General features: G+C 34.4%; 1 protein-coding gene across 4 annotated transcripts in view; it reads right to left on the bottom strand.

The window, feature by feature from the left end:
• The window catches only part of LOC126849656 (uncharacterized), a 50,582-nt gene that overhangs the window by 6,823 nt on the left and 20,831 nt on the right, over window positions 1-22,928 (bottom strand). For all 4 annotated transcript variants that reach the window (XM_050591692.1, XM_050591693.1, XM_050591689.1 and 1 more), the window contains exons 4-6: window positions 1,720-1,901; window positions 848-1,064; window positions 194-447 (exon numbers count right to left, since the gene is read on the bottom strand). In XM_050591692.1, the coding sequence (XP_050447649.1) occupies window positions 194-447; window positions 848-1,064; window positions 1,720-1,901 (653 nt within the window). The remainder of the gene's footprint in view (window positions 1-193; window positions 448-847; window positions 1,065-1,719; window positions 1,902-22,928) is intronic.

Raw genomic sequence — 22,928 nt, 5'->3', positions numbered from 1 at the left:
AACGTATAAAAACATGTACAAAAACAGTTTTGTATTATTTCTTAGTTAAATATTTGAACAATCCTTTATGATTTTTACACATGATGATCGGTTAAATTTTGTCATGAAAAATTAACAATTTATTGCCTGTAGTCAAGATTATCAATAAGAAAGTTTTGTGCAATCTACAAATTTTTTTTGTCTTAATATTCACCTTTACTCAGCGAAACAAAGACAATCATCCACACGACGGCTAAATTGAAAGCCACTTGGAACTTTAATGTGACGACACCGGGATCGGTCTCGTTCAAGTGGTGTCTTTGCAATACGGCGCCGCTAAAGTAATCCGGAACGGTCTCGTATAATTTGTACGAAGTAGTAGCATTGTGCGTGGGACGGTTGTCGTCTCGATAGAGAAGAAACGGCTCCGCCCATCGATACTTGTCCTGCTTCGTTATGAACGAATCTCTGCAATCAATGTACGATGCATTTCATCCTTGATCAACATGGCATGATATTAATATCCGATACGCATATAAATGATGAAAATAGAGGCTTGGAAGATATATCGAGATCGAAAAATTACAAAATATCGGACAAAATTTTACAGTGCAAATATCATTACATACATACAATACTTTTATCGAATATGCGAATTGGTTTTATTATTGAAAATTTTTGACTAATTAACACTTTTACTCTATTAATTGTCCTAGTCAAAATGCGATTAAAACTTAAATAATTTTCACGAATCAATTATTTATTTTTCCAGATAATTTTTCTTTCATACTTTAATTCTATCCAATCATTATTATATAAGTTATAATTTATCATTACATTATGTTTTAAGGTGAGCATCGGAATGTACCTGAAGTAAACAAACATCCACGATACACCGACTATACTGTAGATACCGATGAAGGCCTGTGCGGTGAGCAGAGCTATTCCGACACCTTGAAAAAGCGGCGAAATTCTCCACATATCCACGGAACCGGCCGCCAGTCTTTGGCCGAGACATACTTGTAACGTCAATAACGGGATGCCCAATATAAACGATAAAATCAGGAACTGTACAATGAAGTTTGCTGCAAGGGAGAAGGCATCGTAAATAAAAAAAAAAAATAAGTAAGTTCTTTCTCTTATATAACGAGAAAAGTACTCGTAATTCTAAATACATTACTCCACGTGGATAATCGAGCGTCTCTTTGCGAAATATTTCTTTAATTATTACCTTGGCAATTAGCCTCAAAACTAATTATTGGCTTTATCGGAAAGGCACATATTATGAATTATTATCAACAAGCGATATAATATAATTGTTATATGGCGAAGATAATTTGCCATTAACTAGAAGAATTTGCCTCGCAATTTTTGTGCATCGCATTTGCAATAGGAATCGACACAATTTTATACAATTAAAAGCTATATTATTTCGCAAGCTCAATTTACGATATTTACGCGAAGTTTGACTAATCATGAATAAATGTAGATATCAGTTTCGCGCTGAGAGTCACCGAAATACGATTCGATCCTCGGAATAAGACCGGTCTCAGTTTTCCTGAGTGAGCCTAGAAAATTTACGCATGTGTCTTATACACGTCATAATTTTTTTTTGTTCCGTGTTACATATCCGGTACAACCATTCGTTACAATATATTGCAAAAAAAAAAAAAAAATGCAATGGCTCTTTATTGGAATCCCCATGATATCTTTATAATTGACACATGTATGTACACTCACCTCCAAATTGTATACTAAGAATGGCGAATCTACTGATATTAAAAAGTCCCAAGGTGCAGCCGAGACACGCGAGAGACGAACTAAAAGCATGCGGCCACTTCCCGAGAGGATTCTCATCCTCATCGTCATCCTCGCCCCTATTGTCGTTTCGCCTGTCAGCATTTCTTTGCCTCTCGCATATCCTGGAAGCAAAAAAAATACATATAAAAAAAATAAACATTAATATAGATGAATTCCACATCATATTTATACTTGTTAAAATAGGAAATTCTCGATTTAAAAAAAAAAAATGCGAATACAAATGCGAATAATAATGTCCAATTTATCTTAATTTCATTTAAAATTTTTATTTTTTAATTAATTTATAATTTATTCTAAGAAGAAGATGCGAAGAGAAAACGATTAATCTTGATCCGACAAATTTTAATGCATGTGATAAAAAAATTGGCAAATATGAGAAACGTACGTTTATTGTATATCGCGTACGCTTCTCGATTTCCGATCGCGATCTGCAACTTGACGTCAATCCGAGGTCACGTCAATCCGCAATAAAACTAGGTCGTGTGCAATTTTATCGCGTGTTGCGATGCCTTAATACGGAAAAAGTCTTATTGTCGTCTGCGATCGTAAATTTATTAGTCTGATCAATCAACGAGACAAAATATAACTGGTGAAGAATAAATTCTTTATATCGGTAAGATACCGAAATCATCGCGTCGCCTCCTTTAAAATTGGCAGGAGCGGAAAAAATACATATAAATCCTCCCTCTCTTCCTAAGAAGGGAGAGATCCAATAAGTCGATTGCGAAGAGAATCAAACACGATGAATTATACGCCGCAGGCTTTACGCGTTTACTTAATGTAATTATTTCAACGGAGTCTAAATCACAAATGACGTCAGACACACCCTGTAAATCGCGCGATAATGATGATGATAATAGATCGGTACCGTTGGACTAATCCCGTTATCGCCGGATAAAGAGGGCGAAGTAAGAAGAGATGGAGTAATGCAGTTGTGCGTCAAAACACAAAAGTTCCCTCGCTTTCGGGTAGTTGTCTTCTATTGCGTCGCTTCAAAATTCGCGTGTATTGTTTCTTGAATAAATATACTACTAAGAAAACATTTTTTTTTAAATCATTGTTTCACTTCTTTTCTTTATATGAAAATAAACGCTGATAGTGTACTCTAGATAACGTATCGTACAATCGATAAAAGTTAATAATGTATTTAAAAATAAATAGAGATATATGTACACAGATGTAGTAAATGATTTTTTTTTTCATCTTTAAGTGAATCACACATATCTATCGTAACAAATATTGGCTCATAAACTACGTTGACGCGGTGATTCATGTGATTTATTATCATGACACGATTATTTTGAAAGTTTTTTTTTTTTTTCATTCAATGTATATTTGAGAAGTGCACAGAAATGACATGTCGTTAATTACATCGCAGCGATATCATGAATTCATGTCAATTCAGATTCACATATCTGAATAATAAAGAAATATATATAGCTCTACACTAATTGTGTAACATAGTTTACATAACATAGATAGGGCGAGATCCGGCCATATCGATCAATAATACCATGTATTCTGTATTATTAAATTCAATAATATGTTATCTTAACAACTATGTAAATTACATCTACATTAAAGACAAGTAATATATTCTTAAGGTATTATTTCTTAAGACAGAGAGCGAAATGATTATCTTTCTTTATAATCATTTCTATAAATAGAAATAAAAATATCTGAAGCAAGTATCAATTTAAAATTCAATTTAATATTTACGATATTAATATTCTATTCGAATGTAAAGAATAAAATTGCTTTAGGCATTCTATTAGCGAGGAGAGTTTAATTTAGACGAAAGAAGACAAATTAATTTTAATTAATTCTCGCCGAAAATGACTGAAGCCAATAAAATAATGTTAAAATCACACGTGCTAATATAATAAATTCTCATAAAGATTAAAGATCTTTATGATGGTCTTCGGTATCTTTCAGGTTAAACGATAAGGCGAAATAACAAATCGACTCGAATACATTAATGTACACAGATAAGAGACTATATGTAGTCATTTTTGCGATTGACGTCACACACACGTTTCGGACCCGTGAGTCGGAAGGTCATCCAGAAGACCCTCGAAATATCAAAAGGTGGTCGGAGGTGGCGATCGATAAACGACCAGCAACGGTGGTCACCGCTAAATGACCGCGAACCCTTGTTATCGATGCAATTCGCGATTAGGCGCACGCGAACGCCACTTTTAACCGCACACACGCAGCCTTTTTCTCTCGCCCGTTTATGACTCGACACAGATTTGAGCCCGGCTCAAGTCCGCGGGTCAGTCCGCGGTCGATCGAGGGTTGGTCACGTCGATGAAAATATCCAGCGAAACACAGTTGAACGGATCGACCGAAACCGCCTTGCGGCCGCATGCCGCATGCTGTAATTTGAAAATAATGAAAATAATGCAAATCAAACATGCGAGTCGAAAGCCGAAAAAATCCAGCGAAACATATTTAAATTGTATATTTTCGACTTTCCGATTTATATAATTTGAATTAATAAAAGATAATATCTCATAAAGATAAAATTGTACAAATATTTTTCATTGATATATATAATGTAAATTACTTTTTTTGATTGTAGTAATCTTTGTAGTTAATCTTTGACTTGTAAATTTTATATATTTATCTTTATCGGGAAAGTGAGAAGAGATATGCCTCGTTTGACAACATTAACTCGCGGAAGGTTTCATTCAAAAAAGATTCTGCAAATCTTCAAAAAGATTACAGATTATTAAATTTATTTGGAAGACATTTACAATATTGCAGCATTAATATACGTGTCATTTGTTAAAAAAAAATAATCATATAATATTCCATATAACATTAATTTCTGATTTTAAATCTGTAAAGTCTCGCAAGGCAAGACTGCCGAATTAAGAAGTGATTTCAATGAAATCGTATAACGAGGCTTAAACACATATATGCGGCAAACAGATAGATCCTTGGTGAATTAAAAATACCATTTAATATTCGCGATATTTTATTATATCACGTTTTTATTTTTATTCAGCTTCGGACTCCCTCTCTTCTTCTCCTCTTCCGTTATATCAGACCTAATTTCATATTTTAAATACACAATTTTTTCATTATATCGTATTATATTAAAAGATATGAAACATATGCTCTCTATTGTTTTATTTGTTTCTTTAATTTTATATACTCACCCCTATTTCTTATGTTTGTATCTAAGTATACATCTGTATCTAAGTACATGACATATATATATATATATATATATATATATATATATATATATATATATATTCATAATTATATGTATAAACTGCATTAATGTGTTTATAAAATGTAACTAACACAGCTTACTATATGTTATTTTTAGTATGATACATTGCATATATATTTTACATATAATCACATGTAGAGATATAAGAAATAAATATTTATATGAGTTATTTATATGAAAAATAAACATTTATATGTGTTAGTAGCATACAACATTGAAGATAAAATTAACATAAACAATCTTTCTAATCTGAGGAAAAACATATTGTGCAGACAATATTGTTTTTTACTCAACCTCGTATAATCAATTGATTAATCAATGATGGCATACTCGATTTTATGAGGAAAAAACTCAGTTCACGTAAATGTAAACAAAATTGATTTGCATCATACAACAATAAAAGTTTGAATAACTGATAACGATATCTTTAAGTGAATATGTAAATTTTTGCGTAAATTTTCGACATTTGCTTAAGCGCGGAATTTCCTAAGATTCTATTTCTTTATCCGCACAGTCGCTTAGATATTTTATAATTTTATCGCACAAACTGTAGAAAAAGTCATGAAAATTCGTTGATAAAGTATTAAACATCATATTTCCCAAATTGTTTTCAAATTTAACTTCAACTACAAATATAATCCTGCTTTAATCGTTTATCTCTTTTTTTTTTTTTTTCTCGTTTGTCATTAATTAGGATATGTTTGAGAAAACTATTTAAAACTTTAAAAGGATATTAAAGAATAAGAAAAATCATTATTAAAAAATTTTTCAATCACATATGTAGTATTAAATTTAGAGCAAAAAAAAAATTTTCATAAAATTTGTGTCTAAAATCATCATAAAATTAATGATATTTTAAACAAAACCGGACGTCGGCATAATTTCGTCCGCATGTTAAACGAACTCTAAAGCAATTATACTACCGCCTAAATACCGCCTCTCTAAACCGGTTAATCGTGCGAAGCGTTCTCGTGTAACCTTGATCTGCTTAAGGTACACAGGATTTGATTCGATTTAACAGTTCGTTGAAATCTATGGTACAGATTGTTCAAACAATAGCGTATTTATTTTACTAGCTACACACAATCAGTCCTGCAGTCGATGTTGTGTTCCGAAAATGGGGCTTTCCTGCTACAGAAATCCGCGAATATATCTGTCTGAATAAAATGTAGAGATATTTCGTTGAAACGCGATTTGTCATGAGAAAGTCGACATTGTCTGCGAAATGTTATTTGCATATATCAATAAAAAAGTGTCTTTGACAGCATGATAAATATGATATTTTTTTCGATCTTCATCTTGGAATAAGACGAAAACAAATTTCAATCTCAATCTCAGAATAAAAGAAAAAAAATTTGCGATCATCTTCACAAATAAATGTGCGAGAGAAGAAAGAAAAACACAGACAGACTGTAAGAAAAAATATTATATATCGCGTGAGAAATATGCAGTAGATGCATTGCATGTTTAAAAGAAGTATGATTGCTCTACCGATCGAAAGAAACGTGTATTATATATCCATGAACCTCTTCATATCTTAACTCGACGCCATACTTATAGATTGTAAAAATGATTGCAAACATTTTCAATCCATTCGCACATTCCATTCACTTGACACACATTATTTTTTTATCTAATGTCGTCCACCTTCGTTGAATTATACGGAGTCAGCTATGTCGATTTCTCAAGGAGAGGCTGTAAGGTACACATCATGGCCATATTTACGAGAGATAACCGTTAGTTCTTGATACCCGAATAAAATGTCGACAAACTTTCCAAAAAATCATCTTTTCTTCTCCGAGCTGAATATTTGTGTTCGTGTTAGATTTTTACACCAGATAATTTGATTATTTGTCAATACACTGCTCGACAAATGTTATTGCAATTTCAGTACAATAAATCAATCATTGATCTACAAATTTTTGGGGAAAGTTAATTAAATTTTTGACGAAAAACCGTTGGCGAATGATTTTTTCATTGAACTGATATAAAACACAAGTTATGAGACAATTTGACGAGACGTCGGCAGTCAGGTGAACGTTATTCGATGATGACTATTCCGATATCGTTCATTAAGTCGGCTCGTTAAGTCGCAAAGTCGGAGAGTTGCACCGGGTGTAACGGCTGTTCGTGGCATGGTCGATCGACTTTACGCGGGAATCGCGTTAGACTTTGTAAATTCGAGTTGTAATCAAGCAATCATAAAACCGGCGATAAAGGACACCGTGGCGAATGAATTACAATCATCATCCTTTGAGATCCTCAGACTCGAAGAAGTTTGTTCTTCGCATCTTCCGAGCAAACAATTCCCAGCGATAATATCCCCCGCGTTTTGCTATCTTCAATCCAACATGTCAGCATATATTCCGACGAATATGCTTGTGCGATATTAATTTGTTTAGTGTCAAATTGTCAACTACATTGCTGAATAAAGTAACGCACGTGGGCGTTAAAACACTTTAATATAATCTCTAAAATAACATACGAAGTATTTTGGAGCCGATATATATTCTCCGATATATATAAGAATAAAAATAAAATAAATATATAATAAAAAATATATTTTCTTGTTATGTAAATGTATATTTCGCTACTCCTTTGTGTGAGTTAATTGAAACCCAAATGGCACATTTCGATCAAAGCAGCGGATAAATATTAATTAATTATTCAAGCGTGACACGATATTTCGACGTTATAATCAACGGGAGGGTCGCGTTATTTTTATATCACGACCACGACATGACAAATCTTTCGATACCTGGTGCGAAGGCGTCGCTGGCTGCAATAGAAATACCGTTGACAGATCGTTGGATCGTGATTCATTCTCGTCTTCGTGCTGCGCTTCTAATCGATCTTGTCGTGATCCCGCTTCCCCCGTTTCTTTTATCCTCTTCTCATGATCCTTGCGCGCAGAAATAACAATTTCTTCGAAATAAATCGTCGTCCTTCCCTTCCTTTCTCATTCGTATAATCGTTATGTAAAACTAACCCTGATCTCCAAGGTGTTAAACTAATTTCTAATGACAAGTTCTGTCTCTCACAATGGCAGTTAGTTAATTAATTTCGTTCTTTCCCAGAGGGGGAGAAACGACTTCCTCGTCTCCTCTTTCCACGAGTATGATCGAGTATTAACTGGATATTTCCAATATTGAATTCCTCCTTAAATATGTTATCCTTATTAATTCCATATTTTTTATACTTGTTAAGTATTCAGAATATACTTATTTCCTGTTCTATCGAAACGTCAAATACTAATCTCAAATAATGAATTCATCTTTGCGAAATATAATTTTCCAATTATAAAATATCTCGTTCTTTGTATCGAATATCTTCTGCTGTGTGACCCAAAGAAGCTTCGTTCTTTCTTCCCTCTTTTGGTTTTTTTTTTTACCGCTTTCCTGCAAATATTAAACGAATTAAAGTCTGCAAAAAATCGCGCTATAATCGCGTCGGCTTTACGACGACGGCGACTTTAATGAGCCACGCGAAACAGTCGATTTTCAGAACGATGCGTTTCCGTGGACTCCGTTAATCAGTTTCCCTTTCCTATCGTGCCGTGTCCGAGGAGACATGAAGTCACGCGCACGATTCTTTATTTTCCTCACGCACCTTTTCGTTTCGCTTCCTCGCTTTTCTCGCATAGGCACATAATCGCGTAGCACGTTCCGTTATTCCTCACGAGCGTACACTCGTCTCGCCGAACAATGCCGGGATTACTTAACCCCGGTTTAACGATTTGTCACCCTCCTCTCGAGACTATAGTCTCGCGGACTATAATCTTAGATGATTATCGCGAGCGCGTAGGAGCACGCCGAGAGAGTTCCACGCTTGGAATCGAGAAACGCATAGTTACCTCTTCTTTTGTCTTCTAGAAAAATGTCTAGGAATCCTCCGAAGACAATGTTCTTTACGACCGCTGCGAATGTTTGATCATACCTTAAACATAAACAGTTCTCAAGTTCTCAGAAGTCCTTTCTTCTTCCTGTTCGCACTATTCTTCGTAGATTCGATGAGTTAATCTCGTTATCCAGAGGCCACGAGCGAGAAGTCAAGTACGTAGCCGAGTGTCAAGTTCTATATCTTGCGACGAAAAAAAAAATCCACACACGCTTCTCTCTCCGGAAATTAGTCGGTCGTCTAAAATTTATTGCGTGTAAAATTATCTTCAGCTCGAAAGACATTGACGGTGAAACAGTAATCGATGGGTTTTCCCGACGAGCTTTTTCCTTTCCAATACGCGACAAACAATTTGCATCGAGTGTGACGATGTATGTGTTTGTGTGTGTATTTACTTACTTACATAGAGAACTTTCGATCCGCTCGATCTTCTGTCACCCAGGTAAAGAACAATAATTCTCGCAAGCTTTACCCGCCACGCCAACTTTGCGCGCCCGCCGAGAGATCGATACCGTATACGTGATACTATACACACCGCAATGCGGTCACATCGGACACGGCGATTCCTCGCGGACTTTGGTGGAGAAATAGAATTTGTATGTGCGAGACCGCGAATTCACTCGAGACCAAAAATCCAATTTACGCGCGCCCTTTTCGTGAAAAAATGAAGAAATACGTCGAAATTGCGGGACGTCATCGTTGATGAATCATATACACGCGTTAAAAATACGGATGTCAGCAAAAATGAAGATTAAATAAGAGATTCTGAGAAATAAAGATCGTTATATTTTTTTTCTTTTTTTTTTACTTCAACAGAATCTCGCTGACGTCATAAATTAATGCGACCAAAATAATTAGCGAAACAATTAATTAATTTTCTGCAATTTATTTTTTAGCAACAATTTTCGTATTAGCGATTTATGAAATTTCTTCTACATCAATAAATCGTCACATCTATAATAAATCAATTTTTTTCAAGCCAGGAAATATTCATATAATTTCAATAACATACTTCAATGCAAACAGGTTTGCGATTCTTCTTCTTTCTTTTTTGCTATAAACAAAGTTTCGCGATAACTAATCTTTATTACAAATTATTTAGAGCTCAATTCTTGATTCTTGAATGTTCTCGTGTCGAACTTTCACATCTCCAATGTGATTGTTATTAATTCACTGTCATTCGATTGGTCATTGATGCAAATTATCTTCCGAAAATTATCTTCTCTTGTTCATACACTTAAATTCGAACTTTTCTCTCCGATTCTTGCATTTAAATTCGAACGTTTCTCTCCGATTCTTGCAATTTTGACAAGACACATCAACGAGATGATTAATTCCAATTCACCGTCACAATGAATGCTTAAGAAACCAACATCCGAAATTTAGGAGTGAAGATAGTGTATCACTCTCTACGTTTAATAATAAAAAATCCGCGAGATATACGGAAGGAAGCGATTCGTCAAGATGACTTCTTTCGTCATCAGCGACTCGCGGCCAACTGTCAACTGTCACGACGAGTCGCTCCGAAACGATGAGTCTCCCGCAGACACGGTCGATGACAGTCACGTTGCTTGCGCGAGCGAGAATCTTCGACAGACCAGTTCGTACTCGACGGAGCGACGTATAAGAACTGACTTTCGCGGATCCGAGTGCGGGACGATGTCGTCTCGAAGGCCGGCCCGCATTCGCGCGCATAACTGTATCCGACGATTGTCGCACACACATTATGCGTGCGGCGCGCGATTCGCAACAAGTGTTGTTAATGATGCGAATGTATTCTAAGTATGTGAGAAAGCCACATTGTTAAGGAATTAATGACTCGCAAATTTAAAAAAATTATCAAACGTAAAGAAGGATGACTGATACGCTGCTTTTGCTTGCCGTCTAAATTAACTTTGATGGTACAAAATAATCAAACTCCGAAAACTGAGCTTTTCTTGTCATTATTCATAGATGCGAAGAAAAAGATGCAAAAAATTTACAGAAAGATAATTTTTTTTAACGCTATTTTTTTGACATTTGGCCTTTTTAATATAATTTTTAACAATATGGGAGAATCGTCCCGTTTAAATGCAACTCTTATAGTATGTAATATACGAACCTATAAACGATAATGTGCTAGGAATAATAATGATATTTAAAACGCATGCGAAACACGCGTGAACGTCATCCGCGTCGGTGGGATTCGCGCTGTTTTTCGATACAATTTATTAACCCACGTGCATGAATTATTCAACACAATCCCAGGAATGTCGTGCGATATCATTCCACTTCGAACGATCTCTCTTGCTACATTTTTCATGGGACATTTTCAAGAAACTACGTAAGACCGCATTCGGCAACGGATGTATATATGTATTCATACCTCGGTATTGTCGCTCGATACAATACACGCGTCAGCTGGTATTGTTTGACGATTGTCTGTTGCAATGCCGTTGTTGTAAATGCGGGCGAATAAAGTAAATGAAGAACGGAAAGGAAAACGACGCGGGGGAAGGGAGGGACAAGTACACGATGAATACGGAGGAGCAAGCGGACGTGGTGACGCGCGAGGAGAACTATGTTTTATTCAAAAACGTGACCAAGAGGAGAAATTTGAATCACTTGAACGTATTGAAGGAAGTTTATCGGACGTTCCTTTCTCTTTCTCTCTCTTTCTTTCTTCAAACAATTTGCCGAATGGAACGGCGAGCTATCTCGAGACGGATGAACGTGACTCTAGACGAAAGTTTCGAGTGCGAAGACGCTCCGCAGCCCTAACGTCAGAAAAGAATTACTCGCAATTCCGAATTTTTAATAAGAAAAATCCGATTGAGCGCACGCGTCTCGATTATAATAAACATATAATAACAATATGCATATATATAATAAAAAAAATTATATATTTGTGTTATTTATATTAATATATTATGCTTATAAATAATATAGCGTGTGTTTGCAATCGCATAGAAATATTTTATGAAAGAAATGCATTGTGTATGTGCTCCCTCCGATTACCTTGCGCAATTTAAATTCGCGCAAAATCGCGACAGAAAGAAAGCGAAAATTATGTTGCATATTACAATAACAAAGAAACAGGCTCGTATTTATTTTACGTCAAGATCATTCTCGTCTCGGGATAAGTTTGCTGTGATATAAGGAGAAACGCGTCGGGCTAAATAATATTTCGGCAAGATCGAAATGTGCACGGTCGTCGAATTGAAATTCACGATACGATTGAGGATGCGCGCTCGAAAATATCGCGTCGAGAGACTTATGTAAATGCTTAAAGATGAGCGTGTGTGTGTGTTTTTTACTTTCTTTCTCTCTGTCTATCTCTCTTCCTCTCTTGATTTGTCTCGTCTCGCAGTACCACGTCATCTTCCTTTGCACGATGCGTCGGCGCAGCTGCGCTGCAACCAGAGTATCAGGACAGCAGCCAAGTCGAGGAGCGGCCGTGCAAGATGCACCGATGCAAGTGCACTCGAGCACGACGACACAATGGTGTTTAAAAGTAAGAGATTTAAGAAGAGAAATAAAAAACTCGGGACAGCATGGAATGCGCGCGATGTATAGTGAGATAATCATTGAGGGAAAAGACCCAAAATTCTATCTTGTTTCTGGAGACTAGTCTCTCTCTAGTTAAAGAAGTTAAAAAAAAATAAATTTATATTTATTAGATACTTGATAGCCCTCTATCAGACTTTGAAATTTTCATAATATTATTCTAGACTATTTTTTTGAGCGAATGGCTTTTTTCTAAATCAAAAAATTGATTTCATACTGATCTATCACCACTAAAAAAAGATATATGATAAAAAAAATAAAAGCAAGAAAAAAACAGATTTGAGAATCTGCAAAAACATGTAGAAAATATAAAGAAACTTCATTTAAAAAAACGCTTCGCTAATATCGCTACGTATACGCAAACTATGTAAAAATAGCGTCAAAAAGAAAGCACTATAAAAAAAATTTCTCAAGAATTCATTTCAAGCCGGTTTAGTGTATAAGCGAACAACAAATATACAAATAATAAACTTCTCTGATAAATAAATTCAAGCAAATCAGATTCATATTAGCATTAATGAAACGCAGCATTTGCTGGGAAGCAAAGATCAATCGATTCAAGAGTAAATTTTATCTTTCTTTTTTTACTTTAGATTGTATGATTCGTTATCAATGTTGTTATTATCATCTTCAAATTCTCAATTTCCCAAACTGATATATTTTGTAGGAGAATAATTAGGTAGAAGTTGTCGAATCGTATCAGTTTGCAGTCGCATTCTGGGCCTTCAAGGGCAGCTCGTTGAAATGTATTGTCATATAGTGTGGCGGCTGCGTTGCATAAGTTGAGCATCAATTTTTTCGTCGGGTGTGCATCGCGCCGTGTAACCGGTTCGACGAGTGCGACCTCGTGCTCCGGACCGTCCGCATTATTGGGCGTACGTCGACGTTGTGCGTACCGCACGAATTGAATGAGTATGGAAAATGCGCAACGCAAGCGCCGGATATCTGGAAATCTGAACGACGGTAGCATTCAAATGGAACGAGATCCATGGAGATAATTCCTCGCGAGATCGTCCGCTGAATGACGATGACGGGATAACGATGTACGTATCAACGGTATAACGGTCGACCAGTCCGTTATAAACAGTTGGCAGAGCAGTTTAGAAACGTCATTGTATAGTATGCTTCAACTTTATTAAGCTCGACGCTATTTCCTGGTTAGGTTCAAATTTTTTTTTTTTTTGCTCGAATAAAAAAGAATCCTAACAATATCTGATTAATGGGAAATAACTGACTGACATATTATGTCAGTAATGATTATATCGAGATTAATCTTTGCAATCGCAATAAAAAAAATCTATTAAGATCATTTTTTATTATTACTTTTTATTTAATAATCTTTTTTTTAAATATTTAACTCAATTATCTTTTACTTCGTTTAATATTTTATCAAATAGATATTTAAATTTTAATGTCTAAAGCAATTTTCTAATTTAATTATTTTCTTTATATTCGTTATATAATTTTAATATATCTTAATTTTAAAGACGCAAAATTTTACACTTGAAGCGATAAATCGGATATATCTAGATAAATTTGGATAAGTTTGTTTGGGAAGATACTAATTGACTATCTGATGAGAAATTTATTGAGGGAGAACATTTCCCGATAGAATTTCCAAACTACCACAAGTTTGCTATCCTAGTGTCCTAATTAGTTTATCCGATAAACTTGACGCAGGATAACCGAAATAGAATCTATTAATCTTGCTCTAATCGTAGAATATTCCATGAAAGTGTCATAGCACAATATATATATATATATATATATATATATATATATATATATATATATATATATATATATTCTATGAATATTATTTAAACATTTTTAACACAATTTAATCTAATAAACAATTTCAATTAGATAATATTTCGTTTGTAAGCGACACATATTTATTCTTTATTTCTCTCATTTAACACACACACTCGCGATTTTAATTCAGCTCGAGCAATTTATCACAGATTGTTTTGTCTATAAATTTTACATGCTTCATGTGCAATGACATGTTCGTCGTTTGTACGATACGAGTAAAGTCAATACGGAGAAGTGAGAATGCACAATGACCTAGTAAACACGATACCGTCACGTACGCGAGGCACATCGGAGTACAGAAATGCGACACCGCGCTCTTAGCACTTGTCGAAGTCGAATCCTGAGCCTTTGTTTTGTAAGTGGAGATAATAATATGCAAACGAAAGCAAGCTGTCACTCATTCGTCATCAACGAAATAATTGCGGGCGTGGTACTCCTTTTGACCTCCTTCGTCGAACGATGTCAGCGCTCTTCAAAATAAACAAAGAAACGCGCGTAAATGCTATCTCGTTCTCGTTACGTGTTGCATAATTGATGCAAAAACATTTTCGTAATGCTCACCACTGTATTTCGCGAAAACATGTATAGTAAAAGTCAACGTATCAGCAATTAAATTTCTGAGATATTTATTTATTTTTTCAATATTAATATTTTACAAACGATTGAAAAATAAAAAGAACCAGTTAGTATAGTCTTTCTATTTACAAAGAAAATTTGCATTGCAAATGCATATTCATTTTGATTTATGTCGTAAACATGTGTGTTTTCATGCTTTCCAAGCTCTTCGCACTCATCGTTGCACAAACAGATGCCCGTAGAAAAATTTAATAATTTGAAATTAATAAACTACGCAATGAGAGATATAATATTCTTGAAAAAAAAAAAAATGTAATCATGAGCGAATTATTGACGCGCTGATTCGATTCGCAAAATCGCGCGTCAATCTCATATCCCCGTTTTCGAGATGGCGGATTTAACGGTATTTTCGTGATTACATCCTGAGGCTAGGGGTCTAATAAGATTTAAGCGCGCGGAAATCACTACCTGCGCTAATAATTACCTTTTTAATTCTTCGGGGGAACTTCCCCCCTCGTTCTCGACACGATAAACTATCCGGATTATAATCGATTTGACCCTCTTCTTTCATTATCCCTGACCCACATTTCATATTTCTGAGGAATAAATAAAAGCTACTATAAATATATTAATGAAAAAGAAAATATATTTATGCCTTAAGTAAAATGAGAAAAAGAAATTAAATTATATCTGTTCTTACAAAATTTGCTAAAAGAGAAATATATACAGAAAGAGAGAGAGAGAGAAAAAGAGAAATTTGCATTATTCACATCGACCTTTGATATTAAATCGATTGCCTGGCTTTGAATACTAAAGTGTATATATATATATATATATATATATATATATATATATATATATAGTTTATTCATACATTCAATATGTGGGCAGATAAAACAAGCAATGTGGATCAATTGCAATTAAACATTTGTAGATTTATTTAGATCTTGCCCCATGAAATCATTACAATAATTTAGCTTTTGCGTCCACCAATTAAAATATAATTTTTGCAATCGTCCAATAGATGGTATATATATGTATACAAAGACGGGAACAATTCGGCCAAAATTGGGAGTTGCTGGAGCTGTCAAATCCCTGGAACAACCGACTCCGAATCAGGACAAAGACATACGGAATAACGGATTGGAACGTTAGAGAACGTCAACACAAAGCATCGTAGAATCTGAAAGGATTGATAAACAAAATATTTGAATTACCTAAAACCTTAATAAGTGAATGTAGGAAGAAACTGAGGTGTCTTTAACAGCTAACCCGTGCTATGAAAAAATTATTTGTGCGAGCAAATTCCTAGAAGTAATGCTCACGCGATTGCTAGAATTCTTTCTTCTCAAATTAGGCGACATAAAAAAGGCGATAAATATATATTTTTCATTCCGTAGCTTATTAATTTTAAGTCACTAAATTTCTTTTACGGGCATCTGTTTATGCGATGAAGAGGGGAAAGAGCTCGAGAAGCACATTATATCCTCGACATAAATCGAAATGAATTGAATATGCATTTGCTGTGCAAATTTGCTTTTCAAACAGGAAGATATATTAAATTATTTTTTTTTTTTTTAAGAATGTTACACAATATCTTAAATGCATTTTATAAAAAAATCATACGCAAATATAAGCTATGTAATAAAATATAATAAATTTAATTATATCTCGAATAATCGCGAGAAGAAAAGAAATAATGTTTAATCTGAGCATGGCACTTGCTGAATATAAACATTTATTATTTAAACAAGTGTATATTGAATAATTTTTCGTCATATATTACGTCGTGTGTTATCGGCGAACTCGATGGTTCAGAATTTCATGTACACATAGTGCCAAGTATATTGAGGCAGCTATATAAGTGAACACGGTGGACGAGAGATTGCGATACGTAGGAAGGTGAACCGGAGCCACGCACTCTGATCACCTATATCGGAGGGGAAAAAAAAGATGAGGCTGGGGAAGACAGATAAAACGAAGGCCGGAGAAATGCACTCGCCCGCGGCCCGTGTGAGCTAAGCAATGCATTTATTATACAGACACGGTCGAGTGCAACGAGTCGATGCTAACTCACGGCGTGTTTGATCGCAAAAAGTTCGCCGCCTTCGTAAACACGCATGAATTTTCGAACTTTTATTCGACGAGTTATAGTCCGGCTCATCTCCTCGATTAGTCGCACCTATCCGATAATTCCAACTTGAATGAAGACGCTCGTTCTGGTATGAAAAAACGGCACACTGTATACATTCGCGCGTTGTAAACTTCGCATTTATTATCGAAATTTTTAAAACATTTTATGATCGCGTCTTTCTCGTCGTTCGTCAAACATTAAATGATAAAAAAATACGTGATTGTTATTTCTTATATGTATCCCCTCTCCTGTCTAATACAACGACAAGCAAATACATCATATATTCTTTCACGTGATGAAAGCTTCACGAAGCTCAGCTTCGACAAATTTTTAATTCAAAAATTCTCTCGTCGAAAATTGAACAAGCCGGATCTTTGCACATCCATTCCTCTCATAATAATATGTAATATTAATCCGTTCAAACATTTCATAATTCCCCATTTAATATTCACAGCGCATTCGCAAGACAACACTCGCGTGTCTGTTATATATGACAATTATTACAGCGCATTTATATACGTGTGCACGATTATAACGAGAGATTAATTCCATTGTGTATATATGTCGTATTCCATATGCCTTTGCGACTACAAAATCGCACATGTCGAAAATTATCTTCTCTAAAAAACTTCGTGGCATATTTAAGATTTATTCGAGACATTCTTATTGATTCCTTGCAAGCTATGAACAAAGCGCTTGTCAAAATAAATGTTAAAAAAATGATTAAATCATCATATAGTTATATGTCAATAATAAGTATATAACAAATAATAATGTCTAATATATATTTTATATATAAAAATATTTATATTTATATATTTATTTATTATATATTTATTTATATATTTATATATTTTATATTTATATTTATATTTATAAATCTTGTCTTTTTAAAACTTTAATATAAAGTATATATATATATATATATATATTTATAAATCTTGTCTTTCGTTTGAAAGCTTTAATATTAACTCCAAAGGATAACTTGTTTTAGCTCAAAATATATTCCGATTATATATTCAGAGTATATTCCGATTTATATTAGCTTAAATTAATCTGTGTAAAGAGGAAATAGAAACGAAGTGAAATATATGTGCATGGTGTGTTAAATGAATTCGCGTACGTAATCGCGAGAGGAAGCAGCTCAATATGATTCACATCGAATCTTAAAGTTGTCACGTCCGAAAAAGGAAGTCGGATCCGACTCCACTTCCCTGTAATCGCTTGTGATCTGCATGACGTTATAGGAAAGGCTTGTGAAACAAGAAGAGGTGGCCTCATCTAGCACTTTACCAGAGGTATTAAATTGAAAGAACTCTGGGGAGAAAGATAAGCGAATGCATTTAAACTGGAAGTAAGCCATAATAAAAATATCATACGCGACGGATATCACTGACGTTGGTTTCTATTATAGTACGAGAGTTTTCTTATCACCTCCTAGAATACGATCGCATATTACATCGTCGATGTATGTGAATTGGGGAAAAAGATATGAAAAGTAGAGATAATCGTGTGCTTTGTTTCACATCGTAAAATTTTACAGGAAGAATGCTCACAATATAAAGGTGAACGTATTGAATGCGCGCTTCACGTTGGATTATTAAGAAATATTCTTTGTGGTGAAAGAAAATCTAATTATCTCGAAAGGCGAAAGATACGAGTCATTTTCATAATAACGGACACATAGTATGCGCGCGTAATGCGAGGTTTATCTCGGTTTGTTTTTTCGCAGCGGCGAAAAGGAGTGAATCTTTCATAGGTACGATTTTTTTATCTGGGAAAAAGACCAGCCGTTTCTAAAGCCATGAAAAGTAACGCTTAACTCTTCTTCGGTCACGCTCTAATTATTACGGCTCTCGTTACTACGGCTACGCTTTGCTCTCGTGAAGTACAACTCTGTACAGTGCGTTTCTCGTGGCTGACATTGATTATATCTGAACAATAGTAACTTGAAAATCTGAAGAAAGAATGGTACACTCAGAGACTTACAGTTGCAGAGACTTTGTTTTCTTTTTTTTTTAAATACATTATTTATTAGTAGTGCACAGCGATTTCACAATTCATGTCTGAGATTTCATCGATAATACTTCGGAATTGACACAACAATGCTTAATAAAAGCTAACAGATTATTTTACTTTTATTAATCGTATTAATTTTACATTTACAAGAATTTTAACGTTTTCATATTTAAATTTAAGTCGTAATTATAACTAAGCAATAATTTATTTTCGATCCAATATAAAAAGTCATTCGGTTCTTTCTTTCTTTCTTTCTTTCTTTTCCCTTTAAAGACGCGAAGATATCTTGCGACATTTTTATTGGTTCACAGACACGTACATTCAACTCACCTAACCGGTGCATTCTCGACCGATGATTCCGTCAGAGAGACCAGCTCGACGGATGCTTCTACTTCTGTTTAAACGTTCCCATAGTAACACGAAAATGTCAAAGAGAGACCCGTTCACGTTTGAACAATGCACGGCTGTCGGACCTTGATAATTGGTTCGAAATTCCGTTGACTCCTAAACTAAAGCGTCTGGCAGTGAATGCATCGCTCGCTCGCATGTTCTGACATACGAGAGAAATGACAAATTGACCATCTTAACGAGGTCTTGAATCTTGATTTTTTTTTTTTGTTGAAACTAATGGAAAGAGAAAGAGAATAGAATTATGGAAATTGTTTCTGCGAGAACTACGTCGCGATTTCGCAGCAAATTTTATGCAAAGCATCACCGCGTTTAACGTGGCAATTAAAATTCATCGAGACCAACTCGCAGGAGACTTAACGAGACAGATAATTTGCGCGGAGGAATTAGCGGAGCGCGCGCTAATGAAATCGCGCGAGATTGTCTTCTCGAAATTGAATTCTCGCGAGAAACGTCAGATACGCCACGTGGAATCCGGGTATTATCCGAAACGCATCAATCGGATAATATGTACCGTTCGCTTCGAATCCTCCTTCATTGAAAACCACATCGTCGTACATTTATCTCATCCTCGCATATATGATGAGGAAATGTACATTCGCCGATTTGGTTTTATCGCGCTTAAAGAGCTAGTCGAGCAAAACCAGTCATGCAGCGAGCGCGAGAAATGTATACATATAAATTTCAGATATTTTCGCGTATTCTTCGTCACAGACATACCAATGATTCATGTTCTTTTTATGTCACTCATAACAAAGAAAAAAAAACACTAAACACAAAAACTTACGTAAAAATTAATGAGAACTTGAAATGAGAACAAAGTAATAATTATATATTATTCTAACATAAATATGATATATTTTATACGCATGTAATTTTTTTTAATCTTAACGTTGTCTCTTTTATATGTATAAAGTCGCGCACGCATGATTATATCGATTTTAATATCATTGAAAACTTTAACCAAACACTTCGTGAGGCTCTTATAAAGTGAAATCTACCTGAGATCGAAAAAGAAATTTCAAAAAATATTTACACGAAAGTTGAAAGTTTCTAGAAAAAGGAAAAATAAAAATGTAAACCAGTTGCCCGCCTTACTGTCGAGTCAGCTATATCAAGTTGATTTACATTTTCGCGTTCCTCGTGTTTCTTCTATCACCGCATCTTCAGAGGCAACGCTACTCAAATTGAAAAATTATTACGGACAGCAATACTTTGCAGAAATAAAAAATCCTTTAAGCATGAAGAGCCTCTCGATAAAAACGTTCTCTTTAGAGACTAATTATAAAAAATACAAGTAAATAGATGTACATAAATAAATGCAATCTTATGATGAATTTATCACACAAGTATACTTTAAATTAGCATTCTTATATATAATCATATTTTTTAAATGTGTATAAATAAGAATCATCGATTGCCAAATATGTTATTAAACATCGCAATTTTTGGACAATTGATATAAAACATTTTGAAAACTAAATTTTAAATTATTATTAGAGAAAGAAACAGAGAGAGAGAGAGAGAGAGAGAGAGAGAGAGAGAGAGGGGGGAGGGAGAGAGATCTAACAGACTCTTTATAAAATGATGCCTGCTAATTTTAAAGAATATGTATTTTTATGACAAACGCAACATCTGGTCGCGCATTCAACCAAGAAATCACCTGTTTTCATGACAGGTGAAGAATATGAAATACACCGGATATATGCTTTACATACGCAGAGTACGATGCTTACGTAGACATTAAAAATTGCGATAGCGTAACAGGTGCGGCGAGACTTTCCGTATAAAACTTTCAATATGTTGGAATTGTTACACTTTGAGGAAGTCCTTTCAATTTTCAATATTGTAACAATGCGCTATAACAAAACGATCTTCGTAACTTTAAGCATTTTACCATGCAACTTGAAATAATGATGAGGTGACAAACAAATATTTAAAAAAATTTTTCCAAGATTCACATCAAATAAACTTTTTACATCAGAATTTCTTATTAATTTCTTAATCAATATTCACAAACGTTCGTTAAATGCAAAATATCTCCTAAATTTTATAGGAATATTATATATATATATATATATATATATATATATATATATATATATATATATAAATAATACCTGACAAAGATATAATTTCTGGGAATGTACAATATATGCCATAGAGAGGTCTCGCCTTGCTGATAAGGAAAAAATCGTTAATGTCAGCAGGTAGATTAGGTACGCTCAAAGTCATCGTTACAAATGCCTACCTATCCTGGGAAGGGACCTGAATAATGGTAACCAACGCGGCTTCGCCTGCGAAATAATCAATAAGGACAAACAAGTCGGCACGAGGGAGTTGTATGCGAATACCTAACTATCACCGTTGACCGCCCTTTCCTGGCATGATCACTATTCCCTTTGAAACCGCATGCATGTATTATACTTGAAAACGTGCGGCCAACATTCTGATACAGTTCTCTATAAAATTAATTTTCCCGCGATATACATATTTAATCATGTTTTAGTCTGTAGTTTAGAAAATTACTTGTTTAACAATTTAATAAATCGAATTGTGACTAGTATGCTCAGAGAAAATAAAAGAGTATTAAAATATTAATATTAAAGTTGCTAAATAGTTGTGTAAATAATTGTGAAAAAACTTTATATTGCGAAGACATGTGTAAAATAAATTATGATGCGAATCTCTCAGAAGTCGAACTGATCAACTCCATGTTTTTTGTAAATTTTTAAAATTAAGAAATTAAAAAAAAAATGGAATTTATATTATATGTTTTGCATTTTGCGTTTTTAAAGGACACGATTATAAATAACGTCTCAAAAGGTACTACACATAAAAATAATACATGAACGAAAATGTTAAAGTATTACGTGAATATAAGTATCTCGAGCTATTTGGTTACAACGTATCTTTACGATTGTGATAATTTAAAACAAAAGCAATAAAGATCTGTGCGCGACCGTGAATATAATACGTGAACTTGGATGAAACTTTAAAATTGCCGATTGTCTTAGAATCAACAATCATGATGCGTCCGACTTGAAAAAGTCCAAACCGGAAGTGAAGGCATTTCCGACGCCTTTTGTATTCTGCGAAAAACAAAGGACGCGAAAGTGGTTGAACTGGACCATGTAATAAGACGAAGAATCTACAGAAGAGATAAAAATGTGGAGCGAGATATCAGCGCGGAAGTAGAAGATCGCTTTTAATCTCGATACGATCTGCGCGCGTCGAGAACGAGATCTTTTATTTCGGATCGCTGCCAAGTTTTAAACTTTTATTCTTCCCTCTCTCTTATCTCTGCTTTCTTCATTCATTTATCCGAGATCTCTCGCTAAACTCGAGATTCTTCGATACGACAAAATGAATTTTTACATTAATGATTGCGGTTAGAGATTGTTAGAGAAAAATTTCTTTTCTGTTACAATTGCGATTTATTGAAATTTTCTTCAAGATTCTAATAATCTTTAATTACAATACATA

Source organism: Cataglyphis hispanica, chromosome 5 (assembly GCF_021464435.1).
Source record: "Cataglyphis hispanica isolate Lineage 1 chromosome 5, ULB_Chis1_1.0, whole genome shotgun sequence".
Classification (NCBI taxonomy): domain Eukaryota; kingdom Metazoa; phylum Arthropoda; class Insecta; order Hymenoptera; family Formicidae; genus Cataglyphis; species Cataglyphis hispanica.
Note: the sequence above shows the minus strand (reverse complement) of the source record. Positions and strands in the feature narration are given on the sequence as shown.